Source organism: Sus scrofa, chromosome 7, assembly GCF_054392235.1.
Source record: "Sus scrofa isolate SSC_HxYL_T2T_F1_AM1 chromosome 7, Sscrofa_HxYL_maternal_Yorkshire_Landrace_v2.0, whole genome shotgun sequence".
Lineage (NCBI taxonomy): Eukaryota > Metazoa > Chordata > Mammalia > Artiodactyla > Suidae > Sus > Sus scrofa.
Genome location: NC_139389.1, coordinates 38,449,407 through 38,468,355, shown reverse-complemented (window position 1 = coordinate 38,468,355; position 18,949 = coordinate 38,449,407). Strand labels below are relative to the sequence as shown.

At 61.2% G+C, this 18,949-nt stretch overlaps 1 protein-coding gene across 10 annotated transcripts in view; it reads right to left on the bottom strand.

Moving 5' to 3' along the window:
* Positions 1-558: 558 nt before the first annotated feature.
* ITPR3 (inositol 1,4,5-trisphosphate receptor type 3) overlaps positions 559-18,949 on the bottom strand; it is a 65,413-nt gene continuing 47,022 nt past the window's right edge. For 2 of the 10 annotated variants that reach the window (XR_014809915.1, XR_014809917.1), the window contains exons 26-59: positions 18,299-18,463; positions 18,150-18,224; positions 17,625-17,750; positions 16,893-17,015; positions 16,578-16,778; positions 15,667-15,918; positions 15,347-15,472; positions 15,130-15,255; positions 13,824-13,944; positions 13,201-13,391; positions 12,538-12,686; positions 12,304-12,412; positions 12,131-12,221; positions 11,857-12,026; positions 10,634-10,808; positions 10,313-10,497; positions 10,018-10,218; positions 9,811-9,921; positions 9,299-9,394; positions 9,076-9,177; positions 8,903-8,989; positions 8,324-8,434; positions 8,044-8,236; positions 7,678-7,803; positions 7,132-7,304; positions 6,119-6,283; positions 5,332-5,524; positions 4,811-4,915; positions 4,595-4,722; positions 3,741-3,906; positions 3,119-3,279; positions 2,003-2,164; positions 1,283-1,652; positions 559-1,223 (exon numbers count right to left, since the gene is read on the bottom strand). Coding sequence is in view for 2 of the 10 variants with exons in the window: in XM_003128345.6 (XP_003128393.1) it covers positions 1,584-1,652; positions 2,003-2,164; positions 3,119-3,279; positions 3,741-3,906; positions 4,595-4,722; positions 4,811-4,915; positions 5,332-5,524; positions 6,119-6,283; positions 7,132-7,304; positions 7,678-7,803; positions 8,044-8,236; positions 8,324-8,434; positions 8,903-8,989; positions 9,076-9,177; positions 9,299-9,394; positions 9,811-9,921; positions 10,018-10,218; positions 10,313-10,497; positions 10,634-10,808; positions 11,857-12,026; positions 12,131-12,221; positions 12,304-12,412; positions 12,538-12,686; positions 13,201-13,391; positions 13,824-13,944; positions 15,130-15,255; positions 15,347-15,472; positions 15,667-15,918; positions 16,578-16,778; positions 16,893-17,015; positions 17,625-17,750; positions 18,150-18,224; positions 18,299-18,463 (4,734 nt within the window). In the remaining 8 variants the exon portion in view is untranslated. Of the gene's footprint in view, positions 1,653-2,002; positions 2,165-3,118; positions 3,280-3,740; positions 3,907-4,594; positions 4,723-4,810; positions 4,916-5,331; positions 5,525-6,118; positions 6,284-7,131; positions 7,305-7,677; positions 7,804-8,043; positions 8,237-8,323; positions 8,435-8,902; positions 8,990-9,075; positions 9,210-9,298; positions 9,395-9,810; positions 9,922-10,017; positions 10,219-10,312; positions 10,498-10,633; positions 10,809-11,856; positions 12,027-12,130; positions 12,222-12,303; positions 12,413-12,537; positions 12,687-13,200; positions 13,392-13,823; positions 13,945-15,129; positions 15,256-15,346; positions 15,473-15,666; positions 15,919-16,577; positions 16,779-16,892; positions 17,016-17,624; positions 17,751-18,149; positions 18,225-18,298; positions 18,464-18,949 lie in introns of all 10 variants that reach the window. The other 8 variants (XR_014809918.1, XR_014809919.1, XR_014809920.1 and 5 more) reach the window with 5 other exon arrangements.

Below are 18,949 nucleotides of genomic sequence, written 5' to 3'. Positions count from 1 at the left end.
AGATTCTCAGGCTCCTTTTGTTGCAGGAGCTCCTGGGAAAGAGCCAAAAATAGCGGAGAGGGCATCCTGTGCAAACAGAAGGATGGGAAAGCCTGCCTGGCGCCCTTTCCCACTGACTCAGAACAAGCCGGTCCTCTGCCCTGACCTTGCAGAAGAGTCATGTTCCAGGCTGGTCAAAGGGATGGGGCAAAGCCAAGACGGCCTTGGTCAGGCTTCTGCACCCCAATTCTGCAGGAGGCAAGGACACAGGGTCACCTCACTGTGCCCCAGAACCTTAGCCCTTACTGGGGGCCATCTGTACTCCCTACTGAGGCTTCTTGTCAGGAACAGAGCTGAGAAAGGCAGGGCACCAGCACCCTTTGTTGGGAAGAGCTGGGAGTCAGGTCTTCACCTCATTGGTCCCTGACAGCTCAGTATGTTCAGGGATGCATTAAATAAAATGTAGTAGTTCTGTCCAGGAAGTAGGACATGGCTCTGCATCTCCCAGGAGCCCCAGTGAGGCCAGGCGGCACATGCTCACCCCCCTCCCACACCCAGGTGTACAGGAGACAGCCCCCCTCCAAAGGCCTGGGTTTATTCATTAATTTATGGCAATCCACTTTAGTTCTTGGGCCAAAGGATTTATAAAACATTACACTGAAAGGAGAAGAAACAAGCCGCTCTTAACATGGCCCAGCCCTGTTACCTGGGCATGACTCCCCGGGAGACCCGGAAAGGGGCAGGTTCTGGGAGTACGTTTCTCCATCCTTGGGTCACCGGTCCCCTGGGAGGGGGGGGGTGTGGACTCAGCAGGGTCTGCACACTGTCTACAGCAGGTCTGAGGCACTGAAGGAGCCATTTGGCCCTTGAATAAGTTAAATAACAAAGCCCTAAATTCACTAGTAACAGCATCACTGCGGCTGCTCCAGAGGAGGCAGCAGCCAACATGTAGTGCTTGGGATAAGGAGGCCACCTCCTAATCACCCACCAGGGGGATATAGTTACTGCTTTAGAGCTCAAGCAGGGGAGTGGCCACCATAGCTCAGCGGTTAACGAACACCGACTAGTAACCATGAGGATGCGGGTTCAATCCCTGGCCTCACCCAGTGGGCCAGGAATCCGGCATTGCTGTGAGCTGAGCTGAGCGTGGTGTAGGTTGTCAGCTGTAGCTCCAATTGGACCCCTAGCCTGGGAACTTCCATAGGCCACGCCTGTGACCCTAAAAAGCAAAAGGATAAGCAGCCCTCCTTCGGAACTTCCATAGGCCACGCCTGTGACCCTAAAAAGCAAAAGGATAAGCAGCCCTCCTTCAAGGGGACTCGCCTCCTCCAAGTAAGGCACACAGGTGAGCTCAGGTAGGTGAGCTGAGTCCCCGTCAGGTCTGCTCTACGGGCTCAGTCTGGGGCAGGACTGGCAGCTGTGGTGCCCCCTCCAGGCAGTCAGGGCTGGGCTGACTTGGAGGGGTTCTGGCAGAGTGGGAGCTAGGGGTGGGGTGGACACCCAGCCTGGAGAGGCTGGCGGCTGGCAGGGCCCTCTCCACAGGGAAGGGCCGAGTTCCCAGGCACGGGTCTCCGGGGTCTGCGGGCCTTTGACGCTGTGGCCTCTCAGCGGCTCATGCAGTTCTGGACGTCCACGAAGCCCAGGCGCTGCCTGCGTTTCCGCTGCTCTGTCATCTGAGGTCGACAGATGCCGGCAAGTCAAGTCAGGTCGGGTCAGGACGCTGGGCACCCCCTCCCCACCGCCCCAGGCTGCAGATGAATGTCAGCCCTGAGCCCTGGTCCTCAATTTGTGAGTCACAACCCTGACATGGTGCAGCTGGGGAAGCAGCGCCTGCCCGACTCTAATCACTGCCTCTAATCACTGCCACATGGGGCAGGGGGGCATCGGAGACTCGGAAAGAGGCCCCGGTCTCCCCACCCACCCGCTACAGGAGCTGGACCGCCCCCACCTCCCCCTTGGCAGGCTGGGTGTGACCAGAGCCAGCCTGGGGCTGCCCATCGGGGCAGCAGAGGCTGGGGCGCACCTGCTCCTTGAGCTCGTTGAGCTGGGTGGTGAGGTGGGACACCAGCTTCATGGTGGAGTTGAGTTTGTCCTGAAGAATCCGGATCTCATTCTGCTCCCCCTCGCCCTCATTGCTCACCAGCGACATGGCCCTCATCCGGGGGAACCAGTCCAGGTTCTTGTTCTGAAAAACATCTCCATGGGCTGAGCAAGCATGGGCCCAGCCTGGGACGGCCTCGTGAGAGACGCGGTTGTATGGGGGAGTCTGCTGCCACACCCTCGGCCAGATGACTCTGCAGGAACGTGTCATGGGGAAATCTGAGTCGTCCAGGGTCCTCCCTGGGCCCCGGGGGAGCTGGCAGTGAAGCCCCTGCCCAAGGCAGGCTGATTGCCTTAGCCTGGAGCCTCCTTTGGTACCCGCACCATCTGTTTACTCTTACAACGCCCTGCGAGACCCTTCCTTCCTTCCTTCCTTCCTTCCTTCCTCCTGCCTGCCCCACACCCCACACCCACGCCCCGCACCCCAGGAAGATGAGCCAGGCAGAGAACACGCCGGTGGGGGGGAGGGGGAACCCAGCAGCTTTCTGGTTCCTGCTGCAAACTGAATTTTTCAGACCCAACAGATAATCAGTCCAAATACAGACTTAAAAGAGACTAGAACCCTGCTCCCTTTTTCCCACCAAACAGGTCTTCCCTTTCAGGCTGCAGTTCATCTGTAGTGCAGTCTTTTGAAGATGTGCTACAGCTGATGGGACTACTTCCTATACCCTCGATGCCACCAGGCCTGACTAGCCTCTGCCTTCACCCCCTTCGCTACTAAATGGAACAGTTACGTTTGATTTCTCCTAAGTCTGATGGTTTCAAGTTCTTCCAGGCACCCTCTGGCCCAGCTGGAGAGGCCCCTAAGATGGGGGCCACAGAGCAGTGGCCATGAGCAGGTGGCCTATATGTCAGGCGTCTGCAGGCCCTGGGACCCCACCCCACACATGCTCTCGGGCCCCTCAGGTGAGCGGGCTCACATGGGCTCTTTCAAGACACCAGAGCCCACCCAGAGGTGTGCAGGGAGCTGGCTCCAGCTACCCTTCTCCTGCCAGCTCTCGGCGGGTGTCCGCCGCCCCCCGCCTCCCGCAGGGCACACCTTAATCATCTGGGCCACGTAGCTCTCGGGCCCTGTGTAGTCAGTCTTATTCTTCACGCGGACCAGCACGATGAAGTACAGGTAGTTCCACATGTTGTGCTCAAACTTGATGTGTTCCTCAAAGGACACCGTCTTGTTGTCAAACTTGTCCCTCTCCAGACCTGAGGGGGCAGAGGTGAGGGTGACCCAGGGCCACTGCAGCTCTGGGGAAACATGCACCTGGCTAGGTCACTTCTACTTAAAACAGCAGCCACTTAGACACAGAGCTCCCACCCAGCAGCGAGGCCTATGGGAGCCCAGGGGGCAGGAAGCACAGAGAAGGGGCCTCCAGGCGACCTGCCCCTGGGCCTCCAGTGACTGAGGGACAGCACTTCACATGGAGAAAAGCTCTGTACCCAGACCACAGGGTCAAGGCCATGGACCAGGCTTAGGTCCTCGTCTGAAACCCAGAGTTTAAAGGCCAGTCCCTGAGGCCTTTCCCGCCTCCACCTAGGACTCCACGTTCCGGCAGGGTCCAGCTCTCCCCAGCTCCGGGCCAAGTGCCGCTGAGCCATCAGCCCAGGACAGGCTCCCAGGGGCCACAGGGACCCAGGAAGGCCTGTGGGCAGGAGCGTGGCCTCACCACAGATGAAGCACGTAGTCTTGAGAACCTCCTCCTTCTTTTGCTTCTCACTGCGCAGGTCGGCAAAGGTGTCGATGATCACCCCAAAGATGAGGTTCAGCACGATGATGATGACAATGAAGAAGAACAGGAGGTCGTAGACCACTCGGGCCGGGAAGAGCGACTCCTGCGGGGGAAGCAGCAAGGCTGGGTCGGTCGGGTGGGGGCTCGGAGCCCAGCTCCACAGAAGGAGGTGGCCCCTGACGCCCAGCACCCTGGGGATGGCAGAGTGAGAGGCGCGACCCGAGGCCTGGGTGCGGGTGGGACTCAGTGGCTGGGATGCAGCCCCTGGGAGTCTGGCGTGGGAGCCAGGCTGGCCTGTTAGGGGAGGAGCAGCTTTGAACTCCTCTGCCTGCCCTCAGGATGCCCCTAGAAACTTCTGTTGGCCAGGAAGTGGCTTCACCCCATGAGAGTGGGGACACACTGACCTGGGATGCTGGGCTGCCCAGCCAAACCCCGAGGCCTCCTCATGAGCCAGCTGAGCACCCTGGCCCTCAGGCTGGAGCTCTGCCTTGAGGATGAAGCGGGTGTGGCCAGGGACCCACCGCTGACTCACACCTTCCCTACCCCGGGGAGACTGGGGGCCAAGGCTTTTCCTTAGTGAGCTGGTGGGGGTGCCCGAGCTGGAAGGGCAGGGACAGCTCAGCTACACCGTAACAGCACAAGACTGAGCGGGAAAAGGGGTGCAAACATTCAGGGACCCACCACCCTGAGGATGGGAGGCCAAGACGCTCTACTTGGCTGTGACCTGAGGGCGGAGCCCTCACAGCTGCTGCCCTGAACAGAGAGGGCTACTGGGGTGGGGGCACACTCACATCTTTTGAGGGCTTTCGGAGAATGTCGCCTACGCCACCACCATTGCGCAGCCCATGGTTCATGACGGTGACAATGCACATGAGCAGAGTGTCACAGGCCCGTTCCGTGCTGGCCTGCTCCTCGTCCTCTACAAGCAGAGTGCATGCTCATCCCCAGGCTGGACCACTTACCCCTCCTCCCACTGCACCGAGACCCCAGAGACACACCGCCCGCACCTTCCAGGACCTGGGGCACTGAGACCCTGGAGACACAGTCCATGTTGTTCCCACTGCACGTGTCCACAAATGTGGCAGCTCCATGTGGCATCCCCAGGGGGCTGGCTGGAGGGAACAGGGACAAGGTCACCAGGAGGTTCCCCTGGTTCTGTCCCCAGCCTCATACCCTCCAGGAAGCCCACCCTGAGCCTCGAGCCTCCCTACTCCACCCACTACAGGGAAGGGTCTTGATGCAGCTGCTCCACAGGCTTGTGTTCAAGGGCGGGGAGGGAGATCTGCACCCCACCAGGGACACGGGCAGCCCCACAAATACCGAGTCTAATGTGAGCCATGGTCCGCAAGCCAGAGCCACCCCGGGCTCTCCCAGCCCTGGTCTGTCCCAGGAAGAGGGAGGCAGACGGGTGTGAGCTGGACCACCCACCCCAGACCCAGAGGAGAAATTGCAGTGGGCGTGGTGGGCAAGAGCTCCCAGGCCCTGGCCTCATCCCGCACCCCCCGCCCCAGGAGAGGCGCCCCCAGACCTCTGGAGTGGTTGCCTGGCAGCCGGTCGACCTCAAGGATGAAGTCGTCCTTGAGGAAGAGGAAGCCGACGATGGAGAAGAGGTAGACCAGGATGAGTGCCAGCAGGGCCGTCAGCAGGATGGAGCGGCCGTTTCGAGTCACGCTCTTGATGACATTGAACAGCGTCTCCTCGCGGTAGATGAGGTCAAAGAGCTGCAGGGCAGAGATGGGTGAGGGCTGGGGACACCACTGGACCCAGGGCTGCCTACCTCCCAGGGGTTCCCCAGCCTCCCCCAGGGGGCTCCATGCTCAGGCAGGTGCAGCCAGGCCAGCAGTCTCCAAGGAACCCGGGTTTCTCAGGCCCAGGAAAGGGAGAGGGGGACCCAGGGAGAGTGTGAAGGTGGGATGGGCAGCAAATGCCACACAGTGGTAAGAAAATGGCTAGTTGTATGGTGCATCTGCTGCGTGCTTTCTGTGCCTTAGCTCACTCCACCCTCACAATTATTCTAGAAGAGAGGTGCTGTTAATGATCCCTGTTGTATAGATGGGGAAACTGAGGCACAGGCAGTTAAGAAACCTGCTGAAAGTCACACACTAGCAGGGGCCACGGTGGGATGCAAGTCCAGGCGGCCTGGCTCCAGGAGCAGCCATCAGAGCCCCCGAGGCCAGGCAGGGGTCCAGTGGAAGAGAGCCTAGAAAGCCATCCCTCCCAGCCCACAGCAAGAGGCCTGGTGCCGGGGAACTGTGAACCATGGCAGGAGGCCCCACCGCCCCACACCCACCCAGACCGCCCTGGCAGGGCCTCACCAGGATGCTGTAGAAGAGCTCATGGGCAAAGAGGCCCAGGACGCTGGTCAGGATGTAGCCCACATGGTAGAGGAACTCCACGTCCATGACCATGGCCTTATAGCCCCTGATGAAGGTGCCACGGTTGCCCACGAAGCTCACCACAAACACGATCTTGTTGGTCAGCTGTGGGTAAGTGCAGGACCTGGGGTCAGTCCCTCCTGTCCACCCTGAACCTCCACCCCTGTGGCTGTGCCCAGCCGGCGACCAGAGCAAAGGCTGGGGGTTTTTCTTTTCTTTTTAGGGCCGCAGGTGCGGCATATGGAAGTTCCTGGGCTAGGGGTCAAATCAGAGCTACAGCTGCCGGCCTATGCCACAGCAACGCCAGATCAGAGCCACAAGTGCAAGCTACACCGTAGCTCAAGGCGGATGCTTAACCCACTGAGCAAGGCCAGGGAGAAAACCCACATCCTCATGGATACTAGTCAGGTTCTTAACCCGCCGAGCCACAACAGCAACTCCTGAGGCTGGATCTTCAGTGGGATGGATCTGAGCTGGCCACGCTCAGCCTGGCAGGCAGAGCAATCATGAAAATGCATCCAGCCTTCGGGTTGCATCTGGGCTCCTTATTGGGACCAGAAGAGAAGCCCCCGGGTCCCCACTCGAGGAAAGGGAGGTGCAGTAGAGGAGGATGTGTCAGAAGCCCGCCCTCTACAGCGACTGAGTGAGCTAGGAAAAGGTGCCGCCCACTCGCCCCAGGCACCTGATTTCCACCTGCAGAAAACTGTCAGCCACAAAGCTCTGGTGTCTTCTATGGGCCCTCAGGCAGCACACAACCCATGCTGTGTAGGCAGCAGCCCTGAAACTGATGCTCTGCAGCTCTGTGTGCCCGCTGCCCCAGGTGTCCAGGGGGCCAAGGAGACAGAGTAGTGCCAACCTCGGGTCTATAATGAACCCGGGACCCCCAACACTGCAACGAGGGGGATGGGACAGAGCAGACCAGCCTGGAGGGGACAGGGGTCTCAGGCACTCACATTGAGGGCGCCCAGGATGTTGAGCGTGGGCCCGATGCCCAGGTAGTAGATGGAGCGCAAGATGAGCGCCACGATGAGGGGGCGGACGCTGTAGCGCTTGGTGAACAGGGCAGCAATGGAGAAGCAGATGAGGATCCAGAACAGCAGCGAGATGAGTGGGGAGCCCAGCACACCTGGGGGCCGGAGCAGCATTGAGGGCGGCACGGCCCAGCAGACCCCAAGGAGCCCCAAAGGTATGAGAGCTTTCCCAGAAGTTTCTGGGCACCTGGCTTTAGGCCCCATCCATCAGGCCTGCACCTGTGGGCCCGTTGCAGGAGACCCTCTGCAGCTGCTGCTACCATAACTGGTCCCTGGCTTGCAAGCGTGTGTGCTGGATCCCCAGGTAAAGGACCCTGCTGTCCCACTGGACTACCCGTGTCTCCCCAGGATGAGGTGCAGAACGCAGGGGCAGTGCAAGGGTGCTTCTCCCCCCTCTGCATGCCCTCACAGCCTGGCCGAAGGGGCAGGGAAGGCTCAAGGCCCTGCCGGCCAGCCCTGCGTCCTCACCTGTGGAGGCGCCCTCCACATAGGGGTAGAAGAAAGCAATGATGATGTTGATAAAAACCGCCAGGTTGAAGGAGATGCTTCCCCACAGGGTCATGCGGCGGGAGAACCAGTAGATGAGCGGCATGCCTGGGGAGGTGGTGTGAAAGGAGGGGACCCTGATTAACACCGTCTGCCCGCTGGCCGCGCGTAAGCTCAGGCCCCACTTCAGGAGGAAAACTTGATGGGCGCCCCCCTGGGGCGGGGGCGGGGCCAATACGCGGGGCGGGGCCGGGGGCGGGGCGGGGGCAGGCCCTCTCCCGCAGGCACAGAGCCCCAGGGGCAGCTGGGAAGAGCCCCGCCCTCCCACGCACGGGCAGGGGTCCTCACTGCGGAGCTTGCGCTGCCACTCCATCTCGTTGTGCAGGAAAGAGGACTGGTCGAAGAAATCGCTCACTTTGCTGCCCTGCTCGTCCTGCTCGGTGGTGGTGAAGAGCCGGTGCTTGGTCTCCTCTGTCAGGAACTGGCAGATGGCGGGCACCGGGAACACGATCTGCTCCATGCTGCGGTCCTGCCGCACGATCTGGACAAGGGCAGGTGAGGGTCACCCCCGAGTCGAGGCACTGGAGACCAAGCCCTCGCCCACCGCCCCAGCTGCCCCGGGCTCCACCTCTATCTGAGACGTGTGGTTCTCGTAATAGGCCAGGGGATCCTCCTCCTCCTCCTGGGCCGGCGCCGAGGGCTTGAGCATCTGTGACAGCTGCTTGTTGTTGAGGCTGAGCTGGGGATGGGGCGGTGCCGAGATCAGATCCAGCAGCCCCCACCTGCCAGGTCTGAGCCCAGCTCTGAACTACAACCCCAGTGAGTGACCGCCCCTCCCCAGCCAGACTAGCCGCAACCCCAAAGGGGGGACAAGCCTACAGAACAGTCAGCACCCTCCATGGTCCTGCCCAGGTGCGGCCAGAGGTCCTGCAAGGTTTCTAGACCCGCCGCAGACCCCCCACTGCAGCCTTGCTCCCACTCCTAAGTCCAGGCCACCAGTCTGGCTCCCACGGACCCTGAGCTCCGCCCCCACCCCCCGCCCCAATTCTATCCGTTCTTCATTCATCTCAGATTCCAGCCAGGCTCTGACGTCTCAGTCTCGCCCTTAATTCCTAGCCTCACCCTCAGATACCGTCCCACCCGATGTCCCTCCAAGCCCCGCCCCTAGGCCTAAGCCCCACCCCCAGCCCCATCCTCTGGGCCTCACCATGGAAGAGATGCCCTCAGCTTCCTCCTCTTGGATGCGCTTCACGGGCTTCAGCAGGTGCTGCAGTTGTTTGTTGTGCCTGGAGAGCTGCGTGGGAGGGCAGCACAGTCAAGGGGGCACAGGGGCTGGTGGGGTCAGACCGCCAGGGCGGGGCCCCAGGGTGGAACAGGTACCTGCAGAGCCAGGATGTAGATGTTGTGGCCCACTTCACGTGGGCTCACGTCTGAGTTCTCACGCTCCTCCTCCTGCAGGTAGGCCTTCTTGATGACGTCCACCTGGCGGGCAGGGCCTGCTCGAATGCCCTCTCCTGGAGCACAGGGCGCGCTGGGCCCTGAGCCCCATCCCCTCACACCCCACTGGGTCTGCCTCCCAGCGCAACCGCCCTCCCAGCCTCACCAGCTCCTGGGGCCGCAGGCTGATGAGGATGCGCTCGGCGTTTTCACTGTCATGCCGGCTCTCCATCAGGGCCAGGAGCAGCTTGGAGGCGTTGTCCTGTGGGGCGGGAGGCAGCCACAGGCCACAGTCTGAAGACCCCTCCACTGACTACACTGTAATTTCTTCTCATTCCCCGCTGACCCCTAGGGCTTGCTGAAAAAGCCCTGCCTACCAGCCCACCTGCAGGGAGCCTGCCCCCACACCCAGACACGTGTACCTTCTAGGATAAACCCCAGGAACCCTCTGCTTCCAGAGCAAGTGTCCATCCAGCACATCTGCTCACACATGCACTCATGTGTACACAGAAACACGCACACAGTACACACATAACACATGGCTGCGTATGTGACACCCAGGGCACACACACAAAACGCCAACATCACCCATCATCCACACCACTACACACTCGTGCACTTCCAGCACAACTGCACAAGCACGCCCGCGCATGCGCACGCGGGCTACCGCCAGCCCACCTTGAGTTGCAGCACCAGATCCATCCGATACTTGCACAGGGGGCTGATGTCGTTGAGAATCAGCGCAGTGATGATGTCTATGCCGTTGGACTCGTGCGTCACGATGCAGGTCTGGCGGGAGGCAGTGGTAGGGACTCAGAGGCCGGCCTCTCCTCTGCCGGCCCGCCCCGCCCTCCCCTGCCTCCACGCCGCGCCCTGGCCGCTCACCTGGTTCTCGTGGCAGGGGCCCTGGCAGTACTCGGTGAGGGTCTCCAGGGTCTGGATGACGAGGCCCACGTTGTCCTCGTTGATGTAGAGCCCCAGCAGCCCCAGGCCGCCCGTGGTGCTGCCGCACATGATATCCAGGAACTGCAGCGTCTCACACACCAGGTTGTAGTTGGTCTTGTTGTTCTGGCAGCGCAGAAAGTTCTGCAGAGCACAGGGGGCGGGGCTGGAGCAGGAGCGGGGCCGAGGCGGGAGGTGGGGGGGAGGGGCCGGGCTGCAGGGCGGGGCCGGCGCTCACCTGCAGGTCCCGGTTGTGGTTCTCGCACAGCAGCTGCAGGAAGCGCAGGATGGGCTGCATGATGAGCACCGACGAACCCATCTCGTTGCTCTGCACGCGCTCGCCCACCTCATGCCCGCGCCGCAGGCTGGGGCCCAGCGAATAGCGGGACGAGGAGCCTGGCACGGAGAAGGAGGCCACGCGGCCTGCGGGCAAAGCCCGGTAATGCTGGGAACCACCAGATCCCCTTCCTAGGTTCCCACCCTGAGTCCCCCGTCCAAACACCTTGCCCTCATCCCTGCGCCCCCTGACCCCCCTCACCCTGCACCCTCTGCGCCAGACCTTTGGCGGCAGGGTCGGCCGGCTCCCGATCCTCGCGGGGCTGACTGCCCAGTTCGCTCATATTGACCGCCACGGTGGACTTGGTCTCCTGCTGCGCCCGCTTCATGCGGTCATGCAGCACCTTGAAGAAGCGCTCTGACTTCTTGTCGCTGGTCATCAGGTTGTAGAAGGATTTCTGTGGGTGGACAGAGAGACCGAGCAGCCTCAGCACTGGGCCTGGTTCTAAGCAAGCTCTAGGGAGCCCCTGGGGCTCCATGCTATGAAGGGCTGGGATGGGGCGCCGATGGGCCCAAGCAGACGAGGTGGGGGAAACAGCCCTGCGCTCTGTGATCAAGGCTGGGGGGGGCGGGGTCAGGATCATCGGAGGCCCATGAGGCGGGACTGTAAGGGTGGTGCTGGAGGCCGCCAGCAGCTCCCTAACCGCCTTGGACACCTGCCCTTGGGCTTAGTCTGCACCTTCACAGCAGCCAGAGGCCCTCTCTGAAGTCTACCATGCCTCCGCGGCTCAAAACCCTGTCGCGCCCTTTCTTCCCCACTTCCCCGCTCCGCCCCTCCAGCCGCGTCAACCACCCCACTTTGCAGCCTTTTGCGGCCTGCTCTGCGCATGCGCCCAGCCCCCTGCCCGCTCCCAAGCCTCATTCAAACATCCCCGCGCAGGGCCTTCGCGGTCTGTCCGTGTAAGAGGCGCTGGCCCAGCGCTCCCCAAGCCCCAGGACTGAATTAGCACCGTCCAACACGCTCTTCCATGTGACCTGGGACTGCAGTCACCGACTGTCGTCCCCACTAGGATATAAGGACCCAGAGCGTGGATTTCTTTTGTTCACTGCTGAACACCAGGCACCTAGAACAGTGCCAGGCACAAAGAGGGTGCTCCATGCAGGCTTATTAGAGCCACAAATAAGGGAATGAAAGAACAGGGATGAAATAATCAGGGGGCTTTTGGAGAAAGCAGGCAAAGCCTGGGGAGGACGGAGAAGAGGGAAGGAGGCCTGGACAGAGCTGAGAGGCAAGGGCAGTGGACATAACCGGGGCAGGATGGTGGGAGACGGACTCAGGCCCGGCTGGAGCAGGGCAGGTGTGCGTGGAGAGAAAAGAGCCACGTGACACCGGGAGATCCCAGGTGCAGAGCTGCTCTGGGGAGCTGGCCTTGCCCTGGCCGCCACACCCAGGTCCATGGCCCAGCCCCGTGGCCTCAGAGACCTGGCACACCGCCCCCTCCACACCTGGATCTCTGTGTTGCCGCCGTCCAGCAGGCGGATGGCCAGGCCAATGCTCTCCTGGAAGATCTTCTCATTCTTGGTGCTGGTGATGAGGTCGCACACCAGCTTGGTGGCCCCCTCCTTGTCCAGCCGGCACTGGGTGGCCGCGATCACTGACCAGTCTTGGTCCAAGCCTGGAGCGGGGGAGCTCACTTAAGGGGGAGCTGGGGGGGGAGGGGAAAGGAGGGCCCAGGGCGAAGGGGCTACTGGGAGGCTCGGTGGGAGACATGGTGCTGACCAGTGCCCATAGGGTCCGGCAGGTCACCCCGCGTGCTGGACTTCCGGTTCTGGAGGTAGTTCTGCAGCAGCATCTTGCGCAGCTGGTTGCCCTGCAGGAAGGGAGAGAGGCCCGTAATGCCACGTTTCCCGTTTACGCTCAGCCCATCTGGCGTCCAGCCGCCTGGCACTCACCCGGTCCCCGTACTTGGTCTTCTTAAGAAGCATTTGCTGCAGCGTCCTCAGCACCTTGACACACAGCTTCTCCTCCGACTCCATCAGGTCCTTGGTGTGCTGGATCAGCCTGGCCGCGGGAGGAGGCACATGCTCGGGGCGGCCCAACCCCGGTCCTCTGACCCCATGGGCCGTCCCCTAGGCCACCTCTGCCACCCGGGGTCCTTCCCCGTCCCAGGCCAGCACCACACTCACTTGGACAGGAAGCCCCCACTCTCGCAGCGCTGGTAGGCCTCACTGCCCTCCAGGAAGAGCAGCTCGGGCCAGTGCAGGACATCCACCAGCACAGACAGCTCGGCCTGCACCAGGGGCTTCAGCCGCTCCTCCAGGGCCGTGATGATGTCCTGGGGGGGCAGGGCAGGTCACCGCTGGGCGAGGGGCAGGCCGCCCAGGCCCAGGAGTGACCAGGGCATGATGGCCATTCCCCGACCCCGACACCAAAGGGCCCCATGGAGTGGCCTGCGCCCATCTGAGGAGCCCCAGGCCCCAAAGCCGCCCAGAGCACAATGCCTGTCTGCTCGGCGCCCCTGGCTGGGAGCCGCATACCCTGGCTCTTCTCCCAGCTGCTCCTCTGGCTCTGTGTGACCTCAGGCAAACCCCTTGCCCTCTCTGGGCTTCCATCTTCTGTCACACAGGGATAGTAACCCAGCACCCCCTCTGCCGGCCCAGGAGACGGCGAACAGAAGTGTGTCATCTAAAGACGAGGTGCTGTCGGGAATGAGGGGTGTCCCTACCCTTCGCGGCACCAACCCTGGAATGGTCCCCTGCCCCCAGCAGCCCCGGGGAGGAGATGAGCTGATGGCCCCTTCTGGGCCGAGAAGAGGCCCTTCCCACAGAGCCCGGCAGCCCCACACCCACCTGCAGCTTCTCGATGATGTTCTTGTAATCCCACTGGTTGGCGGTGGGAGTGACACGGGGGAAGGCCCGAGTGGCCGCCTTGTAGCTGGAAGCACTCCGCTGGGCAGCGGCGGCACAGCTGGCACCACTGCTGAGCAGCGAGCTGATGTGGGCATCCAGGTCCATGGGCAGCAAGATGGCCCGGCCCTTGGCTGGGGGAGCGGATGGGGTGCCAGTGAGGAGCGAGCCAGTCAGTGGGGGACAGGGTGAACTAGGGGCCCTGGCCTGGCCCCCATTTGGATGAAGGTGCCCTGTTCCCTTTTCTGGGTAAAAAGAGGGAGTTTCTGCCTCTTCAAGTCCACCCTGGCTCATTCTGACCCCCCCCTCCTCTCTCCCCTTTGCTAACTCCCCCCAAAATCTACCACTTCCCCCCTGCCTGAGCCCCTCTGCAAGCACAGGGAACTCTGGTTGGGGATGTCAGCCAGCACCCCTCCAGGGAACTGACGGCTTCTCTCAATTGCCAAGATGCCAGTTAGACACCAGGAAGGACTTCCTGAGAAGCACCTAGGAGTAGCTGACAGGTGGGCTTAGGCATAGCGGTGGGAGGGGAGAGGTGGGCGGGCTGGCCGGAGCCCCACACTCACCCACCATGGCGAGGGTTCGGATGCAGGCCTCCACGGAGCCCTTGTGCTGCTGCTGCAGCCATGGACACTCGAGCAGCCGCGTGGTGGACTGCAGCAGCTGCACCACGATCGTCTGGTGTGTCTGCAAGAGGCAGCGCGCCAGCGGCTACAGCCTGACCCACCCTCCACCTCGCGCAGCACTAGGCCCGGTCACCGGGCCCCCTGAGCACGGGCACAGGCACAGGGATGGGGCCTCCAGTTGCTACCATGTATCTTTGTGCCAGTTGGAAAAGGCACCCCTTTTCCTTTCAGCAGTGCACAACCTGCCCAACTGTATACACCAACCCTGTGAGAACTCCCTAAGGTCCAGGCCTGGGACTTAAAGCCCTACAGCTCACCCTTTTCTTCCTTTAAAAAATATTTAAATAAATTAATGTTGCGAAAAGGGGACATATTTATTTACAAGGTTCAAAAACCCAAAGGGTCTAAAAAGGAATACTTTAAGAAGTCTTGCCTCCAGCCTTGACTCCATCACCCCTGTGCTCCCGTGCTCTGCCCTGGGGCAGATGGGAGGTGGGAAAAGCTGATACCAGTCACCAGAGTCCCACAGAACCAAAGGCTTCCTGGGGCGCAAACACATGTGTCAAAATAAGCTAATCCTTGCCAGAAACGCAGGACCTAGAGATTTTGGCCCTCTATCCCCTCTCCACCCGCAGTCCCTCAGCCTAGGGGCAGCCCTGGATTCCTACGTGTCCTTCCAGTGCCCAAGAATCAGCCAGTGCAGCAGGCCCCTCCTCAAGGGAACCTGGGTCTCCTTGTTCAAGGGGCTCTGGGACAGTGACCCCGCTCAAGTCCGGGAATCTGGGGACTGATTGAGGGGCTGTGACTCTCAGTGACTCTCAGTGATGCAAGTTCACCAGTCAAGAGCATCTCTGCCTCTGCAGACAAGGCTCTGGAGACCGTCTACCTCTTATGGTTCTAGGGACCCATGACCAACAAGCCAAGGGCAAAGACTATCCTGACCTCTGCTCCTCTCTGCTGTTGGCATCACACCTGGGCTGGCAGGTGTCCCCTGCCACCTTGGGACCCATCACACCAAGTCAATTTAGGCATTCCTGTTCTATGGTACAGCCCCCACTGTAATTCTTGACCCACAGAAACTGTGAAATAATAAATGCTAGATTTGGGGGCAATTCGTTACACAGTGTTGATAACTAGTACATGTGCAGATCTTTCTGCTGTATCATCAGGCACCACGGCAAGTATGCATATACACGGATATTCTGACTCCCCCCTTCCCTGCACAAAAGCGGCAGTGGGGGCTCACCTGCAGGGAGGTGCTGTTCTCGGAGAACGGGGAGCTGAAGAAGGCGTTGATGGTGTCCAGCACAACCGTCAGCACGTACTTCTCCAGGGTAGGGTCAGCCAGGCGCTTCTCACGCTTGCTGCAGACCTGGAGTAAGAGAGACAGATGCCTGGGCTCCACCCCCAGCCCCCGGAAGGCCCCTGCCATCCGCCCACAGGCCCAGGCCAAACAGCCGGACCCGAGCCATGTCCAGGGTGAAGCTCTCAAAGAGCGTCCAGATGTGGTTGCTGGTGTAGATCTCCTTCATCTCCACCTCCGTGTCCACGTAGCAGTGGTTCACAAAGTTCACGTAGGCCATTTTCACCTGGGCAAGCAGGTGGGGGGTCAGGGGGGGCAGATCCCTCCCCACCTGCCCCTTGCTCCTCCGCCACCTCCCCGCCATCCACTCGCCCCCCGCCCCCAGCCTCTCCGCAGGGCCGAGGGGCTGCCTGGCCTGGCTCTATCCCGCCCCTTCACCCCCGCGGCTCTCCCCACCCTCCAGGGCCCTGGGGTCCCCACCTCGGTGATACAGTCCTCGTGGGTCACCACAGACACCACGTCCTCCAGGGGCAGCAGGGACGTGCACTTGATCTCAGTGTAGACATTCTTGCCCTCGGCGCAGGCGGCCAGCAGGTCCACCAGGGAGATGTGGTACATGAGGGGGCTGTGGTCCTCCACGCCGTCCCGGGCGGCCTTCATCATGTCCAGCAGGTGGGCCAGCGAGGCCTTGTCATTGTAGAACACAACCACGTCATCCCCTGCATTGGTCAGCTGAGGGCGAGAGGGGGTCACATGTCACACCTCCTCAGCCCCGCAGGCCTGGGGCCCCGTCCCTCTCCTGCACTTCCCGGGGACAGACTGGAACTCTGTTTGGGGTTCCCGGGCCCTTAGGGCCACAGGCCCATGTCTCAGGGCCTCCGTCATCAGGAACATCTAACCCAGGACCCAGAAAGTTCCCTGTCCTCTCCTTAGAGAGAAATCCCACTTGAGCTTGTCTCAGAGGCACCACGATGAGAACTCGCCGGCTATTCCAGATTTAGACCCGGCCGTTCTCGCTCGCTTGTTCACTGAGTATCGACTATGGGCACGACTCTGGGGCCTTTGCAATGCCCACAAGGGCGTGATCCCTGTCACCCTGCCCCCTGTCATCCTTCAAGTGTCTGAGCTGACACTTGAAGGATTTCCCCTCAGGGATATATGGTCCCTGGCCCGTAGCAGGTGCCTCGTGATTTGTAAATAAAGAATAATAAATGATACGGGAAGGAATGCGTGTTCAAATTCTTTCAGGTCTATTATCCGAGTTCTACTAGGCGCCTAAGTTCTGTCAGGTTGCAGCCTGTGTTCTACTAGACCTGCCCCCGTGACCCTCTGCAAGCCAGCACCTCAGGGTCCCGTCAGTCTGTGCCCGAGCACCCCGCGGCCGCCCTCACCTCGGTCATGATCATGTCCTGGCACTTCTTGACGTACTTGCCCTCGGCCTTGATGACCGTGTGCAGGAAGTCCAGGTACTGCACGTGGCGCCCGTGGGTGGCCAGCAGGTGCACGAAGTGCTGCAACACGGGCTCGCCGATCTCGGAGCACAGCTGGTAGTTGTTCAGGAAGATGTGCTGCATGGTCTCTGCCTCCAGCAGCTGCAGGCAAGCACGAAGTTGGTCAGGGAGGGGTCGCCGGCTCGGCCCCGCCCCTGCCCCGCCTGCCAAGCCCCGCCCCTGCCCCGCCTGCCAAGCCCCGCCCTGCGCCCTCACCCCCGGCGTGAGGAAAAGGTGCAGGTGCTTGTGCAGCAGGGCCTGGTTGCCCGGGTTCCCAGCACAGAACTTCTGCAGGAACTGGTGTGTGTAGCGCAGGATCTCCATCATCTTGGCGTCGCCCTGGACGCAGAGAGGAGGGGGAGGTGCTGGGGCCACAGCTCAGATGGGTGGGGGCGGGTCAGGGTGCGGAAATGCGCTAGCGCCGGAGGGTCAGAGGTTGAGATGCGGCTGGAGCTGGGGAGCATGGCGAAAGGGTCAGGTCAAGAGGCGGGGAGAAGCTCGGGCATGTCGAGATCAAGGTCAAAGGGAGCGGTAGATGGCTGAGACGAGGTTGTGCTTGGTTAGGGGCCCGGGTGGGCTCGGAGACAGTCCCGGTAAGAGGTCAGGGGCAGTTAGGGTGAAGAATCAAAGTCAGGGGTGGAGATAAGGACCGAGCGTCAAGGAGAGGCTGGGGTCCGATTCAGCTCAGCAGGAGTCAGGCTAAAAAGGCTGAGGGTCAGAGGTTCAATTGAAGCTGAGATTATGAGGATCAGACCAGAGAGGGAAACGGAAGCTAGGGTCACGGTCAAGAATCAGGGTTAGGCTGGAGTCAGTTCAAGGTCACAGAGCATCGAGACAAAAGGGTCAAGATATCTGGGGCAGCCAGTGTAAAAGGTTCGGGTGAGGCTGGGACAGATCAGGTCAGGGTTCAGGGTGCAGCTTCCCCGGGAGTCAGAGGTCAAGGGTTACCTTGTCGTAGGGGATCTGCAGCAAGTCCAGCATGACCTTGTGGGCATCCATGTTCTTGAGCAGCCGTTGCTGTTTCTTCCTCATCTGCTCCCCGACACCGCACATCTTGTTCAGCCGCTCCAGGATCTGGGGGTGGGGAGGATGAGCCCAGAGCACCCCTGCCCCCCCCACTTCCTCAAGCTTCCCCTTGGCCCACCCCACTGCTCAGCCAGCCACTCGGGGGGCAGAGGCCGAGAGGGGGAATGGCCACTGAATCTGATCATCGCCGCAATAAGGCCAGGAAGCACGGAAAGCCGATCCCACCCATAAAAGTCCATAGAACAATATGACTTTGAAATGGAATTTCATCAAATTCCTTCAGCTTTAAAATAATTCCATCTGGACCTTGGCAGAGTTGTGTTTAACGCTCAGCGAAAGCTGGAAGATGTCTCACAGGCCAGCAGAGCGGGAGGAGGAGGAGGAGGAGACCGCAGGGGCCTCCAGGGCAGATGGCCTTGGACCCACCCCCGAGAGCCAGCCACTCACGCCCTTAACGATCTGGTAGTTCTCGCTGCTCCTCTCCCCTGGCGGCTGCAGAAAGCCCTCCTCGTCCGTGGGCCGCTGTGGGCACAGGGGGGCAGTCAGCAGGGCCCAAGCCCCGCAGGACGCCCGGCCGCAGCCCTGCACCCGCTCACCTCCTTCTTGTCCTTGGCGGCCCCCGCCTCCACTTCCTCTCCCTTGCCGCTGCCCTTCTTGTCCACCCACAACTCCGACTTCTCCACCATGGTCCGCAGCCGGTCCAGCTCCGACTTGATCACCTTGTAGTTCTCCACGTCCTGGGCCGAGATCAGCAGCTGCACCTGGAGGGGGACGCCGGGCCGCCCGGTGAGATGGCCTCTGCTGCTGGTACCTACACACCGCCACTGTTCCTCTCCACCGAGCCAAACCCTACTGGGGTTTATGGCTCTGCTCTAAGTCTGCTGCCTCCAGGAAGCCTTCCCGGATGGCCACAGCCTTCCCTGCACCCCTGGTCGAGAGCTGCCTCGTCACCTGCTTTCACTGACTCACTGACCCGCACGTCACATGCTGCTATGGCCTGTCATTTGTTTGCTCGGGTCCTGAACAGGGCAGGGCAAAGCATGCTGTCCTCGCCAAATGCTGGCTAGAGGAGCAACTTGAACCCTGACTCTATCTTCACCTTACCCACTCTGGCTCAGGGGTTGGGGAGGAGGGCTCCCCAGGGCCTTAGTTTCTCCCATCTGTAAAATGGGAATGAGGGTAGAAGCCTCGTTGGCGGGGCTGCTTGGAGAATTCCATGAACTCAAGTCAATGCTCGGTGTCCGGTA